The following is a 23033-nucleotide window of genomic DNA, read 5'->3' as shown; positions in this document are numbered from 1 at the left end:
AACGGAGTTCGATTTCTGCGTATGACATCACGCGCGCAGCCATCTGTTTCGTTCCAGGCGCCACGAATAGCTACAAACATTCCGAGAGGCTTCTTTGTCTTTTCTCTCGATCCTCTCCTTCCTCCTTTACATTTTCGTCAAAGCTCGCTGCTTCTGGCGGGTTTACTCGGACGAAAGGCCATCCGCGAATACGAGAATCGTTGTAAACAATTTCTGGCGAGCGACTCGAACCTCCATTTTCTTTAATCCTTTGACTGACATCGTTGTGTCATATGCGGTCACAATAGTTTGAAGTTGCGTTTGAAATTAAATCGTTCGACTCTGATTTGTGTTCTGTATTTTATGCTGGGAAGATCGTTCTTGATATTAAACACAAAATAAAATATGCAGGTAGCGAGGAAATTTCCTAATAAAATAAAATAAAATAAAATCCACCAGCTTCGTCAAATCTTAATTCGACGATTTTTTATTTTATCCAGTACGTACCATTAACAATATTTCAATGGGAAAATTCAAATTAAATATATTCTGGTTGCCAATCTTCTAAAAATAGTCTTTACGATACTTATCTTCGCAAATTGAAATGTACAAAATGCAAATGGACATTAGCTATTTTTAAAATCAGTTGTATCCCGATACAATTTTATTCTACGTTTTATACGATGAATTGTCTTGACGAGGAAACTAAAACCACAGAATGGGAGTGGAATATTTTTTTAGGGTCGATTAGTCTGTTCGAATTCTATTTTGCATTTTATATTTCACCGGATAAATATCGTTCTGCGTAATGATATTTCATCCCGACGTCAGTCTCTTCAATTTTCAAGATAATTCACAATAATTCTTGGTCGACGTCGGAATTAACAATTGCATAGTAGGCAGCAAATTCGATGATTGATCGCGTGTATGATCTACATAGCTAGAATAGGACGTGAGAAATCATAGTGATTTCGTTTGGGGAGCACTAGCCATTTAGTTAAATGGCAGGGACCTAAATATCCCTCGTTTGTCCACGCGAGCGAGCTTCCACGTTTATTTATTCGTGTCTGGGGTGAGACGTGCACCCTTTTACGGTGCCATTATGCGGTGGCCCGACTTTTCTTCCATTTTCCCCTTTAGCCTCGTCGTCAAAGGATTTCTACGGTGAAGAAGCAATATACAATTTAATCCCAAATTATAATTTCCTACCGAAGCATTTCTTAAAATATCACCTATTATTTTGGGCTAAAACGAGTTAACTCGTCACTCAGATTTCCAACATTTCGACTAGAAAATTTCTTCATTTATAGATCAAGGAAAGAACATCGAAACCAGCTGGCTGCTGAAACGAGCAAAACTCTCACAGGAAGAAGACTAAGAAGAAAACACCCCACTGACCTCACTAAAGAAATAAAATAGCGAAACTCGGAGATGGTATCCCACTGGGAATAGCCATCCACATGTTACTTAGCAATAAAGTTAGAAAAATTTACCAAATGTCCAGCTGGACAAATTCTAAATAATATATAGATCTCCTGTCTTGTAATACCGTTTCATAGTATTTCTGTTAAAAATCGATTGTCTCGTAAATTATATTATGACTATATTCGTAAGAACTAAAGTTCAACTACTTGAAATCAATTTGTTTCTATCGACTTTTCATTCTATCCATCGCACTTAATATCTGTCTGTGGCACTTAAACTCTGTACCACAGTATTCTTATTGCTACTTCGATCATCTTCCGATAAATGTTATTAAGTAGGTTTTGGAGTTCGATATTTAATTGATTCACAGAGATATGAAATACAGAATATATTCTATATTTCACCACCATGTACAGCCACATGAACTCAGATAATTAACACATGGCGGACGCCAAAAACAAAAGAGCGTCGTTAGAAGTCGTACCAACTTTGCATGTAGGAACCAGTGATCATACCAACCTAATATTTTCCTCAACAATAAAGAGAATCAAAATTCTCCAGTTTTGCCATATACAGTATTTTCTACGAGCATCCTTCGATTACAATAGCTTCCTCGTAATCAAAGAAATTACGTGTTTAGCAATTTAGACGCGTTTAACGATTCGTTTGCTTACCAAATTTCTAAACCAAGATTGCGATAGGAATGTTGCAAGAGCGTAACGAAAGCGAGAAAGCAACGCCCAAAGAAATACGTAATTACCTTTAACGCTACCGTCGCGGACTTGCACGAATTTCACGCTTAATAAACCACGTGATCTGCGCAGGCAACGAAATTAAAAAAGAGAACAAGATTTTTTCGATCGAGGCAACGAGAACTCGATTCCCGCCGGAAGCAACGTAGCGCTGTTACCTGGGCTACTCGTGTAATTTACGACTGTCGGTTTCAATCTCTATATAGAACGTTCTCAGTTCGTTCCACTAAATTAGCCAGCGACATTTCGCGCGGAATCATTGGAAATAATTATTATCGGCCGCGAGACCGTTTCGACAACGTTGAACCATGTAACGATCGCACGGAGCATTAATTCCGTCTAATAAATCTGCGGATCGTCTGAAAAAGCCTTCTTTGCACACCTTTCGCTGCGTTCGATGCTATGGAACCTCTTATGGTTGTTGGCTCGTGCTTCATCGTGAATAGCACGCGCCGCTCGTAAATTAATTCCAAAGTTTTCGCGTGGTCAACGGCGGCAGCGAACGGCTGTTAAAATATTTTCAAACATGAAATTATACCGATTTAGTAGACGTACTTATTGTTGTCGACGATCTATGGCCCATTAAGACTCCCGTCTTTTGCCTTGCAATTGTGGCCTACGAAACTTGTATTGAATAAATTATAAATGAGAAGTACACTGAAAGAGTGTAAAGTAATGACAAATCTCTATGTACAGACATATTAATATACAGGGTGGTTGGTAAGTGGTGATACAAGCGGAAAGGGGGTGATTCTAGGCGAAAAAAGAAGTCGAAAATATAAAATAAAAATTCTTTTTTAAATTTTTTTTTAATTTTTCCATCGAGACAACGATCTACAGTGAGATCCGTTATAATGAGACGCGATGAAGTGCACGCGTACCGAGCGAAAATTCAAAGTCGATTTTCTCGAAAACAAAGCCTCGAACGAAAAATGTTTATTCTACATTTTCGACTTCTTTTTTCGCGTAGAATCGCCCCCTTTCCGCTTGTACCACCAGTTACCAACCACCCTGTATACATATGTATGTTACCAAAAATCACTCAAATTGTCAAAGAAGAATCGCAACGTCTTCTGATGTTCAAAAATAAAAGTTTGGAAGACGCATGCTTATCGATAAATGTACCGCCACGTTGGAAATTTGGTTCTTAATCTCGGAGTGAATTCTGTATGAAACTAATCCACGAAGATCCTAGGGAGCGCTTGACCGAACACCGTAAAAGCAACAATCAAAATCGATGGTTTACACCATAGCTTACAATTTCCAGACACACTAGCGTCTGTTTAGAATCGGCATAGCATTTCGTTACAGCCGGCCCTCGGTCAATATACTCTTAAAACTATTTTAATGAACTGAAAACAACTCTTCTTCTTATTTACACGACCAAGCTATTTCTGACTGCGCGGCTCACCTTTAAAAAACAAGTTCACCTCGACTGCTTCTCAACTAATTTAACGAACTGTTTCAATGTTCCAGATACACGTGCTCCGCAAACAGTTTCAGCGTGGCCTGAGCACAGAAAATCTGCGTGTATTTCGACGTACTTCAGCCGCCTTCCACGATTCCATCATTTTCTGGTGAGTCAATGTTCGCAAAAATGTATTATACTCTCACCGTCGATATGATTGTTACTCCGCAACGATAGCTACAAATGTAACTGCACATTTTCCCAAATATCAATTAAAAATCAACGAACGATAGCTACAGATGTAGCTGCGTGGCTGCATGTTTTCTTGGATGTTAATCGAAAGCCAGTAAACGACAGCTGGAAATATAGCTGCATGGTTACGCTGTTTCCTAAACGTTAATTAAAAACCAATGAACGATAGCTGCGAATGTGGCTGCACGGTTGCACATTTTCCTAAATGTTAATTAAAAATCAATGAACGATAGCTACGAATGTGGCTGCACGGTTGCACATTTTCCTAAGCATTAATTAAAAGTCAACGAACGATAGCTACAGATATAGCTGCGTGGCTGCATGTTTTCTTAAATGTTAATCAAAAGCCGATAAACGACAGCCAGAAATATGGCTGCATGGTTACGCTATTTTCTGAATGTCAATTAAAAATCAATGAACGATAGTTACAAACATAGCTGCGTGGCTACGCGCCTTCCTAAACGTTAATTAAAAGTCAATAAACGATAGCTGGAAACACGGCTGCGTGGTTACGCATTTTCTTAAACATTAATTAAAGATCAATGAACAGGTATGTTCCCTATTCACTTCCAGTCCGTATAAAATCCAGCGATTTATAAATATCGCTCTGACCCTGGCGTTGTTAAATTCACAAATATATATTTCGCTCTTGAAGTCGTTCTTTTCGCGAGCCAGTGGAACTTTCATGACGAAAGTAATTTACCGCGTGTTTTCCCTATATCGAGATAATTGTAAATCGGCTTGGATTCCGTGGATAGGCTGGAGCCTAGAGTTGGCGCGTTAAATCTCCTCAAATATATCGTGAAACGGCGGCACCACGCTGGCGGAAACGCGCGTGCACGTGAGCCAACATGCAACAGCAACGTGGAAACAAAATCTGTGCGCGTTTACCAGACACGCGTCTATTTTTGAAACGGGCCGCCCTTCTTCGTGCTTCCCGCCGATTTTCTATCGGCGCTAGCCAGTTCGAATTCGTCGATAATTAACGCGTTGCTGAAGAAAATACGATACAATTAGTCGGCTGTAGGTGTCCGCGAGAAAGAAAAAGGAAAAAGAAATTTACATTTTCACCAACAGAGTGGAACGAGACTCTGACGAGGTGATTTTTTTATTTCGAAAATTAATCTTTCTGAAAACATTTACACTGCGAGGTGAACGTCTTTTGTTCATGAACAATTTATAATTTGCATCTTAAGATCGTTCGTTCGTTGTAATCGATTGAAATTTCGTTAATAAATGAAATTGCAGGATCATTTGCTTTGAAAGTGGTGCAGGTCCATTTCCTGTAATCTGTCCAAACAGTCCAGGCACCAATAATCAAACACAAATGATAGCGAATATAATCTAACACTCTGTATCTGACATAATATTGCACGTACGAATGGGAACAAGTTGTTTTAAACGCGCTAATATACTGGGAAATTATTATTACATTTGTTACATTGCTGCTGGCGTGATTCAAGTAAATCGTTGTAATTAAACGTAATTATTGTTACGCTCAAAGCATTATTAAATTAACAATATTTCACACTTATACCGGGTCGTATGAAAGTGCAAACCCAAGATCAAAGGAAGTACATTGGCGTTATCTTGGTTTTTCTTTTCTCAATGAATAACCTCGTATTAACATTAGAATCTGACACAGGTATGTTTACTACAGTTCAACGTAATAACATCACGATAATTATAATTTACTTAATTTTATTACATTCATTTTCAAACGGATATTAATTTCGTATAGATATTCGCGAAGAAAAGTGTACACGTAAAATAATATAAATCAGAAACGTCGAACGATACAAATTTAACGAGTTGTACAATTTGTGTTAGACGTGGTATAAATTGGTATACAAAAATTGCCAAGTTTATGAAAAAGATTGAAAGTCTCATTCGTGTCCCTGAAAAATGATATTCATGTACTTAATTCTCAAGGAAGCTATTTGTATAACGAATTTACATCTATGCTTGAACGCATAGAGACGCGGACAAACCGAGTAAATGTTTATCAGGATTTTTCAATCGATGGAAGCGCAAACACTTCAATATTTCAAAACGAAGGAAAATAGACGTACACCGCTTTCAAAATAAACGGCCCATATTTTTGCGCACTATGCGAATTCTCTGCGTTTTCCTATATTTAAACTTCCCATAAATGCACCTGATATTTTATCTCACGCGACGAGTATACAGCGTCAACCGTATCGAAATAAAATTTCGTCTTCGATCTAACGCACGCGTTAATAAAATCTGTGTTCGATATTTCCGAAAATCTAAATGTTAGAAAACTCGTGTAGAATTTACGCGTTGCGAGTTGCGCCGCTGTCGATGCCAAGCAACGATTGTCTTCGTCACGCCGTTTCGATTTCGCTTAACACGCTTTCGACATAACGAGCAACGAATGAACCGTCGTATTTTGTAGGACGGTTGCCCGTGTCTTGTCGGGACGATAAAAAAAATATACACGAGACAGAAAGATAGAAAAACGAGTGCCAAGTACGGCGGAACTGTTCGAAGAGAATCTTCTCCATTTGAGGCTGCACGGAGCGCGGCTCCCGAGGGAACTTCGCGCAGTTTTCCTTTGCGATTCTTCCACGTTTGGAACTGTTGCAACCTCGGTCACTGTAATATTTTTCTTTCCCCGCGGTTGTTTGTTTCGTTGACAGAGCAATCGATTGAAACGTCAGTCGAAGATCGTCGATGAAATTGCATAAAATTGTCTACTGCTGCTAAGGATGAAGAATTTTCTTAAAACGATGAATTTGCGGCTGATGACATTTCTTACGGTGCATTGATAAAATCTCGATAAAATCTTTCCAAGCGTGATATCGATAAAATTTTGAAACGAGTCAGAGATGAAAAGCGTATTCTAGAAAGCAACCACTTGGAAATAACGTTCAGGGACACGGCAGTTACCGCGAAACGCGTATCCAACCGCGTAAACAGCACTCCAAAAATATTCAGAAGTTCTCGTGCAACCACGTTCTTTCATCTGGCTCACAAACATCAACAAGCGATGGGCAACGAATCGATTTCGTTTCGTTACTTCGTCAGTTTCAGGGGGATCCTGACGAAGTAATATATACATAGATGATTCTTCGGTTTTACGATTTTGGTTGAGTTCGTTCGCACCAAAGTGAACAACACACCTTGTCTCGAAATACGCCAAATTACGAAATTATTCGCCTACGAAATGGTAGGATTTTTGTCGTGGCATTTACTTGCGATGATTTCTCGGCAAATTAATTATTACCTATAATAAGTATTAATTTATCATAAATAATTAGCCATGTCACTGCGCCACGCCAGGAAAAATTACTGAAAATTCTCAATGCGAGAATTGATTGTAAATTTTAATAAAAAAAAAAAATTAATTCGGTTCCGAAGGAAATTCGATTTTTTGGAAATAGCTGTAATTAGAAAAATTCTCGAAGGAACAATGGTTGGACTTCTTGGGAATTTAGAGATAATTTAAGTTTGTTTAAAGATGTGCAGTGAGGACGTAAACTCAAATTTGTAGGACTTGGAGTGAATTATTTGGAAGAAGACAATTGGATTCTTTGGAAAGATAACTCAATGTTTTAAAGGAGAATAATTCTCTGATAATAAATATGTAATAATAAATTTTCACTGGAACGTTATTCGATCTTTTAAGAAAAGCTATTCCATCGAAAAATAATAATTTTCTAATGTTATTAATTACGGAATTATTCTAGGTTCGTAGATATTATCTAGAAATGATTTAATACTATCTGCTTATTTTACTTTTATCCGGAATACACCTCGTTATTTATTTCTGTTAGGTTCTATTTAAAAAAAAGAAAAAAAAGTCTTTTCGAATAAAACAAAAGTTCGGATAAAACACAACGGTGTAAGGAGAAGTAACTGGAAACGAAGGGAATTTTGAACGCAAAATTCGACCACTTGCCAAGCGTTCTAGCGTCGACAAAGAAACAAATTACATAAGAACTTGCTACGTATAAATGCCAGTATATATTCTGTGCCACGTTTGACGTTCTTCTTATCTGGATAATTTCCAAATAAATCAATGATCGCTAAACACAAATACTCTGACCGAACGTAAAATCAAGTTTGAAGATCATCTCTTAAGCGTGTGGCAAAAGGAACGTGTTTGAAAGCGATTTGCTTCGAAAATAGCCAGGAGTCGAGCTATAACGAGATATAACTATCGTAGGGCTAGCTAGAGGACAGCTTGGTGATTTATGTTGCTTTAATTGCACGCCCCTTTGCCACCTTCCAGGCAGAAGCTGTTCTCGCTTATCTCAGACTCCTCGTTCTTTAGAAGCTGCTGCATTCAACTGAAGCGCTTCTCAGTAGCTGGTTTATTGGTATCGAGAAAAGCGGCGGATTGAATCGCAAAGATTTATATCTGAAAGGTAATTACATCGCTTAAAATGGTAGCAGGCTTGTCAGGCCAGAGGATTTATTGGATTTCGATAGAAATAAGCTAAAGGTAGATCGCCTAACATAACGAGAATCATTAGCAGAGAGCTGAGAATTATTCGAAACGCTGATTTACCTGCTATCAGTTACGAAACATTCTTTCTTTACCTAATACATATCGCGATGATATTTCATTTTTGAATTTCGTGATGAAAGGACGAAGGTCATCGAGTCCCATTTTTCAACCGTTACATTTTTATTTCGTCGATCTTTAAACCGATCGTTAATGACGTCGCACTGTCGTAGATAAATTCCACTTACCTTTTTGCCCAAACAATCCAACGCAAATCGCCAATTTTCACCGCAAAGAATCAAGTGTTTTTTCCTGTAATTAATCCCAGTTTTCTAATAATTACATATCAAACTATTTTATATTAATTCTAATCTCAATTTCATCGATTTCTAATTGATATTTATAGCAATCTCTTGATACCAAACGCGTTCGATAAATACGCATGGCGAAATATGAATCAGACACTTTGCAGCTCTGTGAAAGCCAAGTCCGTTTCTCGGCTGTTGAAGTCGAAAATAAAGATACACCAGACGTAGCGGAGCACGTGAGACTCGCCAGCTGATTCTACGCCTAAAGACAATGGAAAAACTTCATCCGAACCTGTGCTACGTGTCTGTCTTCGTTTACGGGATACAACGAATCTTGTTAACAGAGCAGCCAGTCGAAATGTTGAAATACTAAGCTTCAGAGTAGAGCTTGTCAACAAATTCTCAACAAGCTCAGGATATACACCAGGAAACTCGTGAAAGGTCGTCTCTACAGGCTTGCCTTGAAACGGACCATTTCTGCGAAGGTAATTAGGCAACAGAAAATCGAAACAGAAAATTCCTTGCGTCTCCTCGCAAAGGAGGACAGAAAAACAAATATAGTTTCTTTTTTTGAGTTTTCCATCCCTTGAAAATATATTCCGGGCCAGAGGGATTCGAACTCGCGACGCGTCGTGTTCAGTAAGGAGTCTAAACGAGCGTAGCTGGCTGCCCCGCCAAATAAATATAGCAATATACATAATAAATAATAATATACATAAAAAATAGTAGTAATATAATAATAAATAAAAATATGCAAAAGATGCAAATGACAAACGGTGAAACTTGTTCTCAAGTAAATCTAAATTCTTTCTCTCTGCGACTAATTCACAATTTCGTTAATTACTAAACCAATTAACGCGTCATCTTAACGCGTCGCTGCCGAAACGGCGAAAGTGATTTGGTCGGAAACGACGCAGAAGCTCGACGATCGATCCACTGGTTCCGCGACAAAAAAGGCGGCGGGGAGACACGAAAAGAGTTGAAGAAAGAGTATCGTGTTCCCGCTTTGTAGAATTAATACCGTACACTTAATCCGGTTGGTACATCGGCTAGTGGAACGCGAAAAAGAGCCTTCTCTGGGTCAGATCGTCGGATTAAGACGATTGAGATACGATCTAACCGCGTGGGATCGCCGTAATCCGAAACCACGGCGAGCCATCGAATTCTCTGTTACCCCCTTTTGTACGAGCTCTTTGTTGCTCGAGTCGAGGTGAAAAATTAGGACGACCGAAGACGAATTAATCTGGCCACTAGAACGTTACACGAGTCGATGAACTCGAAGAATTTATCCCTTTCGAGGTTGAAATTGAAGGAGGGTGGAAATTGATATTGGGGTGTGCGACGAGAAATTAGCTTCTGGGTATCGTGCAAGGGAAGATCTACTTGTACGTGGAGGTAAAAGGTTCTGGAGTTAGTTAATTGGTTAATTATCATTATTCGATTTTGACATAGGGACAGGGATGTTTTCGAAGTTCTTTTCTTGTACTTTGTTTCAACTATTTTTGTCTTCTTGTTTCATTTCTATGTGATATTTTGAATTTGACTTTTGCATTATTTTATATGTGGTTTTAAAAGTGAGAACTTTATCTTTATACTATATCTTGAATCTATTCTTCGTATTGTTTCATCATTGTTTATCAGTTTAAAAGAGGGAAAATTTGTTCATTCACGTGTGCGTGATTTTACTGTGGAAATGTATATTTTCCAAGATTCAGCTAAGCGTGACACGATCGGTGGCTTCTTAGTTGTAAACGGTGACCTGATAAGCTCGCAAATGCTCGATAGATAATTATGCGAGGAAAGGTAGAAATTATAGGAAGGGAAAGTTCGAAGGAAAATACTTTCCTTCTCCACTTTCGTTCAGACGTATCTACTGATAATCGAGAACAGAGGATCAACGAAGATACATACAACAACGTATTTTTAAAGAAACAAAGTATAGCGTTAGTTGCAAGTCAAAAAGCAAACATGGACCGTGTGGTAGAAATCGAGTCAACTTTAGAAATCCAAAGAAACAATAGGATCAGTTATATCTGCTGACGAAATAATTTCTTGCGCTTCGACGCTGTAAGAGCTACACGTTCGGATGAAATTTAAGATCCAGAAGGATTAATTGATGCGTCAAGCGGATTATAAAGATCGTGTTAATTCTTGACAAGGGGAAACCGATCGTACAATCCTTTTATGAGCTCGCTTTTCTTCGCCGAACGATATTAACACGGTTTATCGCTCTGACGAAATAATATTTTCTGCGTTTCGACGTCGTCGATAATACGAGATCGTAAAATTCACGCCGATCAAGGCTAATTACCATGTACCATTGTTCTCGTTTAAATAATCTAGAGAGTTGTGTTATTATCGCTTGTGAATCACGCGAAACACGGGTAATAAACAATTAATCGTCGATAATGTCTGGAAAAGGTTGAGTCGTTTCTATTTTATCTTTATCTTCTTATTTTTTTCCATCATATCTCCTCTGCGATAATTTCTTTCAAATAAATATTACTCGTATAGAATTACAACAGGAATTCGATTCGTCGTTGTTCGAAATCTTTGATATTTGATCTGAAATAATTTCGTGCCCTCGTAAATCTGAATATAAAGAACTTTCGATCTTCTCAAAATTCAAATGTCCATTTACCATTCTTATTCGACAATGAAATATCACGTACCATCAACGTTGCTCCAATTTCACTCAAATTGTATGTATTATATATATATAACGTCTTTATTGAGTATGTTTTACAATTTTATTTAATTTACATATTCTACGTTCGAACCACCGTGCTCAGGTCAATGAAGCATCGAATGCTTTCCATTTCCATTTCAATTTCATCAGTGGCACCAATCTGAATACCTCAACCAACCCCTATAATTTACATATGTATTCCCTGTGCAAGGTTCCCTTGCTTGACAACCAATTACCATTAGCTCTAAGTCTACTTAATGAGTTAGTTCGCACGGTTCACCTCTGATTTCCCTATCTTCTTAATTGTTGTCTTAACGAACGACTCTGTAGTAAAGTGGAAGCGTCGATAAGAGCTTCAGAATTCTCTCAGATTTAAGTAGATTAGGGCAAAGTAATAAAAACGTTTTGGTAGATTTGCCAGCACGAAAGATTAGACGATAAAGCAAACTTTGTCTTCTAAATCGATGAAAGTTAACTAATCGTTGGTAGATATGGGAAAATTGTTTAATCTGATGCTGTATCAATAACTTCTCCAAGCAATGCATCTGCAATTTAAGATTCTTAGTCTGCATAAAAATATAGAAATAGAATATAATTTGACACGTTATGAGACAGAAGCTTTAAGATACCGTGCTAATTAATTCTCAAGGAAAAGTGGACAATTTAAGGTTCATAATTTCCATCAAATATCATCTTCCTAAAATCGACTCTGCTTCTCGATAATTTACTTTTTTCCATCATCAGAGACCATCTCTCCAAATTCTCCTAATCCACCCCTTTGAACCTTCTCTTCTTCTCTCTTCCTCCTCACCCAATAATCCTTCACCTTCACCTTGAACGACGACCCTCTACCATAATGCGTGGCAAGCGAAGTCTAGAAAATAAAACAAAAGGAAAAAAGCAAGAACATCAACGCACGAAAGAACAACAGGTGTATGTTTCTACCGAACCCTTTCGTAGCGATCCTGTCGCATCTTACTACCCTATCAAAGGGTTTGGAAAAAGGGGCAGGGGGCAAGGTTAGATCGAGAGGTGCCCGAAAGACTGGGTGCATCTATTTAGTTGGAAGAGATAGTCGAATTCGTGTCCTGTTTCCAGACGACTCGGACGTTCTAATTAAGATTCCACGCTGGTCTCGAGGGGCCTCCTCCTGTCTCTTTGATATAAAACAACAGCGCGGATAGAACGATACTCGAATGAAAAAAAGGATAGGCACGGCCTGACAGATAGAAACGTTGGATGGTTTGACGGCGGGAGATTCAACTGGCGCACTGGGCTGTTTCAGGTACAAAACGAACAGACAGAGAAACAGCCTATCCCGGCTGCATAATTATACCTTAAAAAGGATGATCCCTTTCGAGAGATTAAGGGACACTGCTCAAGACCGGCTGCTATCTTAATGAGTGTACGCAGCCCCGCTTCGATGCCAGACAATCGTAATTAAGCTGCAACGGCTTTGGCCGAGGTCAAGTATGCTTCTTTCACTGCGTACGCTTTTGCCTGGCTCCTTCTTCAGCCACGAGTTGTGCGTTAAGCATGTCTGCTCACTGGCTGCTATGGATTATATTTGGATGCAGTATGGAGGCAGTGATTAAAGCCTTGGTCGAGTGCTTGCTAAAATAACTAAATGCGAACAGCAACGTTTGTCTCGTTGTGTAGGATAAGTTTCGTGCGTGTATTGTCGTTGAAGTAAGTGGAATCGTTGCTGGAGACTGGGTACTATCAGCTTTTCTTTTTTTGCATCGTAAAGGAGCGTTCAATCTTTTCAGATATATTTCTGCTGAAATAAACCATCGCGAAGATCGGTACTTTTTCTTCTCGGAGTACACAGAAACATGGATCTTACAGATACCTTAACGATATTCTCAGTTGAAGTAATTTCACGCCAGGGTTATTCTAGATCGAATCTCTCAACATGCAAACAAGAAGATGCGCAAGAAGAACCGAACATTTCCAAACAACAGGATTTCATATTCGATATTGATATTTTGATAACTCTCGTAGAAACTAGATCTCCGAACGACCAACAAATTTATACTTTCCATTAGCAATACCATTCTGAGCGAAATTTCTCTCAGGCCAAACCACCGAGAAACGAAATTTCCAAGCGACCAAGTATCATCCTGCTCGTTAACCATATCGTTGCATTTTGCAAAACCTCTCTGAGATTGATCCTTCGCCGATGGTGGCTGTTAAAACGAAAGACAAACGTGGATTCTGTCATCAAGAAGATTGGCTCCTGTCGAAAAATCCTCGCTGGCGTTGAACGGATCCCCCTTTAGAAATCGCGCTACGCTGCCATCTCTTTCATTGTCCAATTGGTAATGTCAGCCGCTATTACCCTGTTGAATACATTTAATAGACAAAGGATTGGCAGAGGCTCTCAATTTCGCAGCGCGAGAAGAATACGTGGCACACGGCCCTGGTCGGGCCCGTGGAAACGCGGCCGACGTCGGGTTGAGAATTATTATTCCATGTGGACGACGGGCCGCTAATAACGGGCCGAGCCTGGCCCGCGCATATGGCATTCAATGACCGGCCAATTGGACAATTGAGCTCAATCATAATAATACACATATATATGGATCGTTGCAACGCGAGCGTTTCGGCCGGTTATCAATAAATTCACTTGCCGGAAAGTAAATTCACCGGTCGCGTCCTGATTTCGCCCGTTTCTATTCGTTCTTCGTCTACTCTTCTCTCTTTCTACTCGTTGTCGCGTTTACGTCGAATTTAGTCCCATTCTATCCGTCTGTGCGAGTCGAAAGACGAAGAATCGGAACATCTGGAGCTGGAACATCGCTTTCGGTGATTTCATTGGGACGAACGCCAGGTGGGCAGAGACTGGCGGTAAAAACTACAAGTTTGCAGAGGTTTTCGTGAGCAATTTTTCCCAGGCTTTTTAGACGCTTCTGGAATTATATTAAATTGGTTTGTACGTAGAATCGCGGAGATTGGAAAAGTGGAAATTTGGAGAAGATTGCGGAAGAGATTTGAAAGGGTTTGAAACAAGACTTTGGGGAAAAATTTGAAGTTTGAACAGGTTTCAGTAAAAATCTTTTAGCGACGTTTTTAGGCGAGGCTTCTGCGATAATTTCGAACTGCTTCGAACGTAGAAAAATGGGGAACGGAGTGGTGGAAGTTTGGAGACACGTCTGAGAGACATTTGGAAGAGTTTTCAAAGAGATTTCGCACGTGTGCGAAATAGTTTTTAAGCGAGTTCCGAAGTGTTTTTAAAGAATTTTGGATGATTGATTTAGGCGAAGCAAACACGGAACTTGCAAAGGTTCTGATTTTTTACAGTATCCAAGGGATTTTCGAACTACTTTGAAAGAATTCCGACGTTTGCACGGATGTTGCTCTTGCATGATATATAGATAACCAGTATATGAACAACGATAGATAAGAATGCACGTAAACGTGAAAAGAATAGAGAATTGTAAATATTTAGAAAAATGTTGGACGTGTTCAAAACACCGTCCAAAGGACTTTTGAAGTGATTTTAAGGAATTTTGGAAGATTGATTTAGGCAAAGCAAACATGGAAGGCATGAAACTTGCGAAGGCTCCGATTTTTCAGAATTTTTAAAGGATCTTACGACTATTTTGGAAGATTTCTTACAATTTCTAAAGGATTTTGGAACCGTGTTGTAAAAGTTCTGATACTTGAAACGCTGATACTTGAAAATTCTGAAACGCTGTCGTTTACATGATACGAGGATAATCACTGCACGAACAGCAACGATACAAAAAGAATCTACGTAAATCTAAGAGTAAAAGATCGTGAGTATTTCCTTTAAATAGCCTACGGAAGCAAGTACGCACGTTTCGAGATTTCTACCACGTAGGAAAGATGATAAAATAACTGGAGGTTCTCAGGTAGTCGGTAGTTAGTCCTTTAGCAAGCAACGCCTCCTTATTGCTTTACTTATTAACGATCGCACGTGTGCAATTGCCGGAAATTCCAAGGAAACGACGGCTTCCAGTAAAATACCGTTTGGAGAAAGCGTTTAATAGGACGCGTAGAACCCGCATCGGAATCTGTTCACCAGATGTTGTCGTGTTTTCCATCGGTCGGCCAGTGAAATTCGACTTTGACCAGCTTCCTAGAAACTGACGTTTCCATTGTTGCGTGGAAACCTTAATGGAATTCGGTAATAGAGGCGCAGGCTAACGAAACGTATTCATTAAGGGTTACTTTCCATGTAGCTGAATTTTGGAATTTTTGATATTTTTATATCGTCGTGTTCTTTGTTATTTAATTTATTATTGTAATAATCATTAAATTTCTGGCGCTGTTGGCCAACCATCATATTGATGTAAATTTAATGGTTACAATTATGTTCAATATTAATTTTATATAGTTGATCAAGCTTGTCCATTTTAGTTTAGTTAGATTTTAGAGCAAAGGCGAATTTTAGACTGAATTTTGGAGTTTTTGAAATTTTTATATCGCCCTGTTCTTTGTTATTTAATTTATTATTGTAATAATCATTAAATTTCTGGCGCTGTTGGCCAACCATCATATTGATGTAAATTTAATGGTTACAATTATGTTCAAGATTAATTTTATATAGTTGATCAAGCTTGTCCATTTTAGTTTAGTTAGATTTTAGAGCAAAGGTGAATTTTAGACTGAATTTTGGAGTTTTTGAAATTTTTATATCGCCCTGTTCTTTGTTATTTAATTTATTATTGTAATAATCATTAAATTTCTGGCGTTGTTGGCCAACCATCATGTTGATGTAAATTTAATGGTTACAATTATGTTCAATATTAATTTTATATAGTTGATCAAGCTTGTCCATTTTAGTTTAGTTAGATTTTAGAGCAAAGGTGAATTTTAGACTGAATTTTGGAGTTTTTGAAATTTTTATATCGCCCTGTTCTTTGTTATTTAATTTATTATTGTAATAATCATTAAATTTCTGGCGTTGTTGGCCAACCATCATGTTGATGTAAATTTAATGGTTACAATTATGTTCAATATTAATTTTATATAGTTGATCAAGCTTGTCCATTTTAGTTTAGTTAGATTTTAGAGCAAAAGCGAATTTTAGACTGAATTTTGGAATTTTTGAAATTTTTATATCGCCCTGTTCTTTGTTATTTAATTTATTATTGTAATAAACATTAAATTTCTGGCGTTGTTGGCCAACCATCATGTTGATGTAAATTTAATGGTTACAATTATGTTCAATATTAATTTTATATAGTTGATCAAGCTTGTCCATTTTAGTTTAGTTAGATTTTAGAGCAAAAGCGAATTTTAGACTGAATTTTGGAATTTTTGAAATTTTTATATCGCCCTGTTCTTTGTTATTTAATTTATTATTGTAATAAACATTAAATTTCTGGCGTTGTTGGCCAACCATCATGTTGATGTAAATTTAATGGTTACAATTATGTTCAATATTAATTTTATATAGTTGATCAAGCTTGTCCATTTTAGTTTAGTTAGATTTTAGAGCAAAGGCGAATTTTAGACTGAATTTTGGAGTTTTTGAAATTTTTATATCGCCCTGTTCTTTGTTATTTAATTTATTATTGTAATAATCATTAAATTTCTGGCGCTGTTGGCCAACCATCATATTGATGTAAATTTAATGGTTACAATTATGTTCAAGATTAATTTTATATAGTTGATCAAGCTTGTCCATTTTAGTTTAGTTAGATTTTAGAGCAAAGGCGAATTTTAGACTGAATTTTGGAGTTTTTGAAATTTTTATATCGCCCTGTTCTTTGTTATTTAATTTATTATTGTAATAAACATTAAATTACTGGCGTTGTTGGCCAACCATCATATTGATGTAAATTTAATGGTTATCATTATGTTCAAGATTAATTTTATATAGTTGATCAAGCTTGTCCATTTCAATTCAGTTAGGTTTTAGAACAAAAGCGAATTTTAGACTGAATTTTGGAGTTTTTGAAATTTTTATATCGCCGTGTTCTTTGTTATTTAATTTATTATTGTAATAAACATTAAATTTCTGGCGTTGTTGGCCAACCATCATATTGATGTAAATTTAATGGTTATCATTATGTTCAATATTAATTTTATATAGTTGATCAAGCTTGTCCATTTTAGTTTAGTTGGATTTTAGAGCAAAGGCGAATTTTAGACTGAATTTTGGAGTTTTTGAAATTTTTATATCGCCGTGTTCTTTGTTATTTAATTTATTATTGTAATAATCATTAAATTTCTGGCGTTGTTGGCCAACCATCATGTTGATGTAAATTTAATGGTTACAATTATGTTCAATATTAATTTTATATAGTTGATCAAGCTTGTCCATTTTAGTTTAGTTGGATTTTAGAGCAAAGGCGAATTTTAGACTGAATTTTGGAGTTTTTGAAATTTTTATATCGCCGTGTTCTTTGTTATTTAATTTATTATTGTAATAATCATTAAATTTCTGGCGCTGTTGGCCAACCATCATATTGATGTGAATTTAATGATTTTATCTCATTTTTAGTCTATCATTACGTTTAATATTAATTTTATATCGTTGATCAAGCTTGCCAATTTTAATTCAGTTAGATTTTACAATAGAAATGAATTTTAGTGAATTAAGAGAATTGAGAAGATCAGAGGAGTTTTACGTTATCATTCAATTTCAAAGGAACCTAAGCACTCGAGGGAAAAAGTTACGAGTTTTTGATGAATTATATTTCATCTTTCCCAGTCTTTGTTAACGCTTGTATATTCTTCACAAGTTATTATCTCCGATAGAACGAGATTGTAAGTTTTAAATAAGACAACGTCCGAATATCTTCGATTAAAAATACAAACTTCAATTCAGAGAAATTGTAGCCTAGAAATTTAGATCGACAGAATGGAGAACGAAGCCCGAAATATCGAAATATAGAGATTCAAGCGGAATTTCAAACTCTAAATTGTAACATTCAAATGTACGAAGTGGATATGATCGAAGTAAACGTTCAAATTTGGAGGTCTGAGTGTAAAAATTCAAATTTACTTTCGATCTCGATCGTCGACACCATAATTCGTCGAAACGTCGAGATAATAAGTGACGAGACCCAAACTGATTCGAGTTAAACAAATACAAAAGTAAATGTGAAATTTTCTGCAGCGATTCATATCTAGTAAAATGAATTTTTATTTTCCACAAGTTAACTCAACGATATTGCGTATAATTTCTCATCAATCAAGATACGCGCTACATACATATGCTCCATGGTTACGATAAGATCATCGACAAGATTAGACGTTATTTAATCGATCGATTTCGTCGTGTTATTTACTTTTAATGTTACTTAGACGTTAAACATAATTTTATGAAACTGGAGATTCGAGTTGAGATTTGGTTAATGACCTTCTGCTTATAATTTTCAAAATCGTATCTGTGATGGTATATGAAATAAATATGATCCATAAATCTTCTTCAAATTCGGATTAATTAATTTAGAATTTCGCATGATTTATAATTTCGAGAATCCCTGGAAATTGAACTCTCTATACTTTCACGTTTCGTAAAAAATTTCGGATAATTGTAACGTTTCCCATTGGTTCTATCGATCGAACAGTTGTCTAGAAAAACGAGACGATGTTGAGGATATTTTTTCAAGTGCAGAAAAATCCCCGTGACTTTGCCATAGCTCGTAAATGGAATTTCTCGCCAACCTCTCTAAAAAAGACTTTGTCTTTTATTTTCGTCTGCCTTCTATCCCCTTTTTACGTTTTAAAAATACTCTATTCGCTCATGAATCGTCTGTCTAGCCGTCACAGACTCCTCTGAACCTCTGAAACGTCAGAAGCTTCGAACCATTCGATTCTCAATCTCCAAATCAGCTCTTCGTTCTTTCGTGAACGAACAACGTTTTCCTTCTTTTTTTTCTTTTTTACTTTTCTATTTTAATTTCACAAACAGAAGATAACGTAAACTGATAGAAAAATCTCATTCGATCGATCCATGTTTCCAGTGAGAATGGCGATTATTTGTGAGTTGTATCGTCAACTGCTAGACGTAAAGCAGAACGTAAATTCGAAGGAGAATACATTTTTCTATGGCAATGCTGCGTTAATAAAATTGTAGGCCATAATTCCTGGTATGGGCTAGGAATTACGTGACTGGAAAAGAGCCAGGATTCAAGATGGACAAAGAGTCACATACGCTTATGGGTTCGGTTTCGACACGTTGATTTCTCAAAATTCCACCACGTAGCATATGGCTAAGGCCTGTACCTCTTTCACCGCGTTCCAACGACCGAAAAAAGTCCGATGACGGAGGTACGAGCAGTCGAAGAGCACTCGTTGAAAGAAAAGCTCGCAATAATGGCTAACCTTTGTTCTTCCACCAGTCTTTTCTCCTTCTTTTTTTCCTTTTTGTCCAACGTTTGGGACAACTGTGCCGAGTGTTTAGGGTGAATTTTTCAGGGCAATTATTTCCAGCCTTTTCTTCGATAGAATACATCCGTACACCCCCTTTTTTTTTTTTTTAAAGAAATCTAATTTTTGATTTTTCGAGGGTGCACGGGCAGATCGAAAGACGAAGATACGATTTTCCATTTCTTTCGACGCTCCAGACGAGAAAATTGCTTCCTCCTGCTCGAACGAGCGGAATTAAAAATACTCTGGCGCGAAGAAGCTGTACGATAGACTTTCTTACGATCGAGACCCGTCATCTTCCATCATCCTCGAATATTTCCCAAGTTCTTCCTCCCTCCGATCTTCCCTCCATTTCTTTCTTTTACGTTCCTCTTCCATCCAGCCCCACCTATTTCACCCTCGTGTCTCGAAGTTCCTTTTTCCTTCGCCCTCTTACGACTCTACTATTCTCATTTTTCTCGCTACAAATGAAAATATCGCGAATATTTCTTTGATCCTCTGACAAATCCAAAGTCTCTTTCCTATCAACACGAATTTTTGTTTCACACGCGGTGGTACGATGGGTTATACTTCGCTGAAAAAGGAATTTTTCAAAAGGAGAATTTTTTAAATAGAACACGTGGTTCTGTTCATCGTACGATCGTATAGTGCGATTGGCCTGAGTGTTGTCGGGAAAGATCGTAATAATTCAGCGATCTTTGAAAATATTATCTCGAAACTCGTCGCGTTAGTCTCGAAAGGGTTCAAGGGAGCCCTTGAAAAACGACGTTGTTCTGCTTTCTTTACGTTCTCTACTTTCTACGAGTTTGTAAACGTGCGAAAGTTGGATGAAAAGAGGCGGAGAAATTTAGTAGCCGAGAAGAGACGAGGAAAGTAAACGTTCGACCGTTACACTTAATCGCGTTCGCCGGCGAAAACGAATCCTCCGGCGGTTTCCGTGTATTTTTAGCATTTTTCGCCTTTCATCCTGCGTGGAATCGCGACGACGATCGCTATCCGCGTGATTCCAGCAATTTTTCACTTCGTGCTTCGCTTTTAACGCTTTTCCCTTCCTTTATGGGGTTATTCTTGAAATAGAAATTCTTTCCGAGGTCGTTGTACCACGTAAAGTACGTGCGTGCTCGCTTGTCGTATTTACTTTATGATTTTTCACTTATCGCATTTTGAATCGACTAATTACAGGCTCGTTTCAATTTTCAATAACAGGTCGTGGTTAAATGGTCCATTAATGGTCGTTCAGGTCGTTAATCGACGTTCTCGTAGCACACACTCTGTCGTATATTATAATACAAGGATCGTGGATCGTTGTAAATATAAATAACTATAGCATGTAAATGATATACGCGTCTGGCAGTGTAGTATAACGTATAATATTAGATAAAATCTTTATAAAGCTATCAGAAAAATCCGCTCGTGCCATGTTACACGGGTAAATCGTGTACGAGCCAGCGCGATTATAAGTTCTCACCTAGTCGAACCAGCTGTCCTTGGGTAGTTCGATCGATCTCCAACATCAGGAGTATCCCAACGATAAGACATTTCACGATCGCCATCCCGACTGCTTCGACCATAATACGAATATCTAGTGGCGCGGCATCGATGACTTTCTGTAACAGAAAAAACATTTGTTAATCCGCTGATCCATTTGTTAATCCGGTTCATCGATCTTTGAACGTTTCGAGTTGTTTCGAGTAGTTTCACTTGTTTTACAACGTAAGAAAGATATTTTCTTCCTTAAAAAATGAAATCTTATTTGATGACAAGTTTCTTCCATACGTTTGACGAAAAGTCATTCGAATACTTGGAAACGATACTGTCTCGAGTGTCGAACGTCAAATTTCTATTTTTTTTTTTTTTATTTATTTATTAGAATTACAATCAATTCTCGCGTTGAGAATTTTCAGTAATTTTTCTGGCGTGGCGCAGTGACATGGCTGATTATTTATAATAAGTTAATACTTAGATAAGTATAATTTATAAGTAAGTATTATATAAATAAGTGAATATTACTTAATTTAGATAACTAAAAATTTCTATGAAGATCAAATTTTTATTTCAAAATCAATCGTTGTGATTATTTTGGTAGTTCTGGTATTAATTAGGATTTCTATTTTTTTAATCGAAAATTAGGATTTTTATTTTTTAATCGCTGTATAGGGAAAGAATACAATAAATAAATCATATTTTCCATTATTTGCGACAGAGCAGTTTTAGAATTCAATAGCCATCGATTAAACTTACATTGTGAAAATTCTCCTGTTCCAACAATTTCATACTATAAAAAGTATTTGCGTGATATTGCATTTGCATGATAATTGAGTTCAAGTATATCAAAGTTGGTATCATTTGTCGATAATTTTCCTAGAAAAGTTTGATACGAAAGAAAGATACACTGTATCAAGGATTAAGCGTACACGTAAATACTTTTCGTGGGCATCGTAACATGCAACAATTTCCACTCCAAACCTCCCGAAGCTCTGCCCAAATTCCTAGCGCCTCTTATCTAACAACAAACTCCTAATGGCCGGCAATTAATTAGCTGCTATCAAACTACAAACTCCTAATGCCCAGCACAAACAAACAACCACTGTTCCAAACAGAACGAAACCTGCGGACGAAACCTGCGCATCGAACAGCAGAGGAAAAGAAAACTGCGAAAAGCAAAAGCAAAACGAAGAACACCGTAGCGCCTACACACTCGCCAAATCCTTCGAAAACGATCGACAAAAATCGTTGGGCAACCTGGTTCTTTAATAAATAGAGGTGTTTAAAAGTAACCATCGGACCGGTTTACAAGGGGTCCCATAAAGTAACATCACGGAATCGCGTCTTTCCATTTTCGTTTTCTTTTCTTTCTTCTATTCTTTTTCCCTTCTCGGCAAAGCGGCGCGTGTGGCGAATCGTCATAAATCCGATCGAAAACGACGGGACGCTTTATGGAGTACTATCGGGATGCACGGTGTCTTTCCCATAAAGTATAATAGACTGTACTATCGCCAGGGCCGGGCTAGAAAAGGAACACATGGCCGTGTCAGAGGATTTCGAACGCCAGAACACGTCCGGCGTGCATCCTTGCACTCGACCCCATAGATCAACCACGTTGCACCAACTCGCTCTTCGGCCGCAACCTCGCCGGATCTGTTGCTCGTAGTTTCTTCAGATTAGGCTCGGGGGAACGTGTAATAGAGAACTTGGTTTCTAGAGAACGTGAGCTACGTTTCTGAGAAGCTTGGTTTTTAATTGAATTTTTAAACGATGAGGCGACGTAGCTGAATATATTTCAGACGAAACAGGATCCTCTTTTTAGAATCGCGTCCATCTACATTTTCACTTGCTCTATACGTACATCTATGCAAACGATGAAATAAATACGATAGAAGAATTATGGCTGTAC

At 37.6% G+C, this 23033-nt stretch overlaps 1 protein-coding gene across 6 annotated transcripts in view; it reads right to left on the bottom strand.

The window, feature by feature from the left end:
• Positions 1–23033, bottom strand: part of LOC117205543 (fibroblast growth factor receptor homolog 1-like) — a 113636-nt gene that overhangs the window by 14434 nt on the left and 76169 nt on the right. For all 6 annotated transcript variants that reach the window (XM_033444053.1, XM_033444051.1, XM_033444054.1 and 3 more), the window contains one exon: positions 21108–21246. In XM_033444053.1, coding sequence (XP_033299944.1) covers positions 21108–21210 — 103 coding nt within the window. In that variant the 5' untranslated portion in view covers positions 21211–21246. The remainder of the gene's footprint in view (positions 1–21107; positions 21247–23033) is intronic.

Source organism: Bombus bifarius, unplaced genomic scaffold (genome assembly GCF_011952205.1).
Source record: "Bombus bifarius isolate JDL3187 unplaced genomic scaffold, Bbif_JDL3187 scf7180000007992, whole genome shotgun sequence".
NCBI classification, from domain to species: domain Eukaryota; kingdom Metazoa; phylum Arthropoda; class Insecta; order Hymenoptera; family Apidae; genus Bombus; species Bombus bifarius.
Note: the sequence above shows the minus strand (reverse complement) of the source record. Positions and strands in the feature narration are given on the sequence as shown.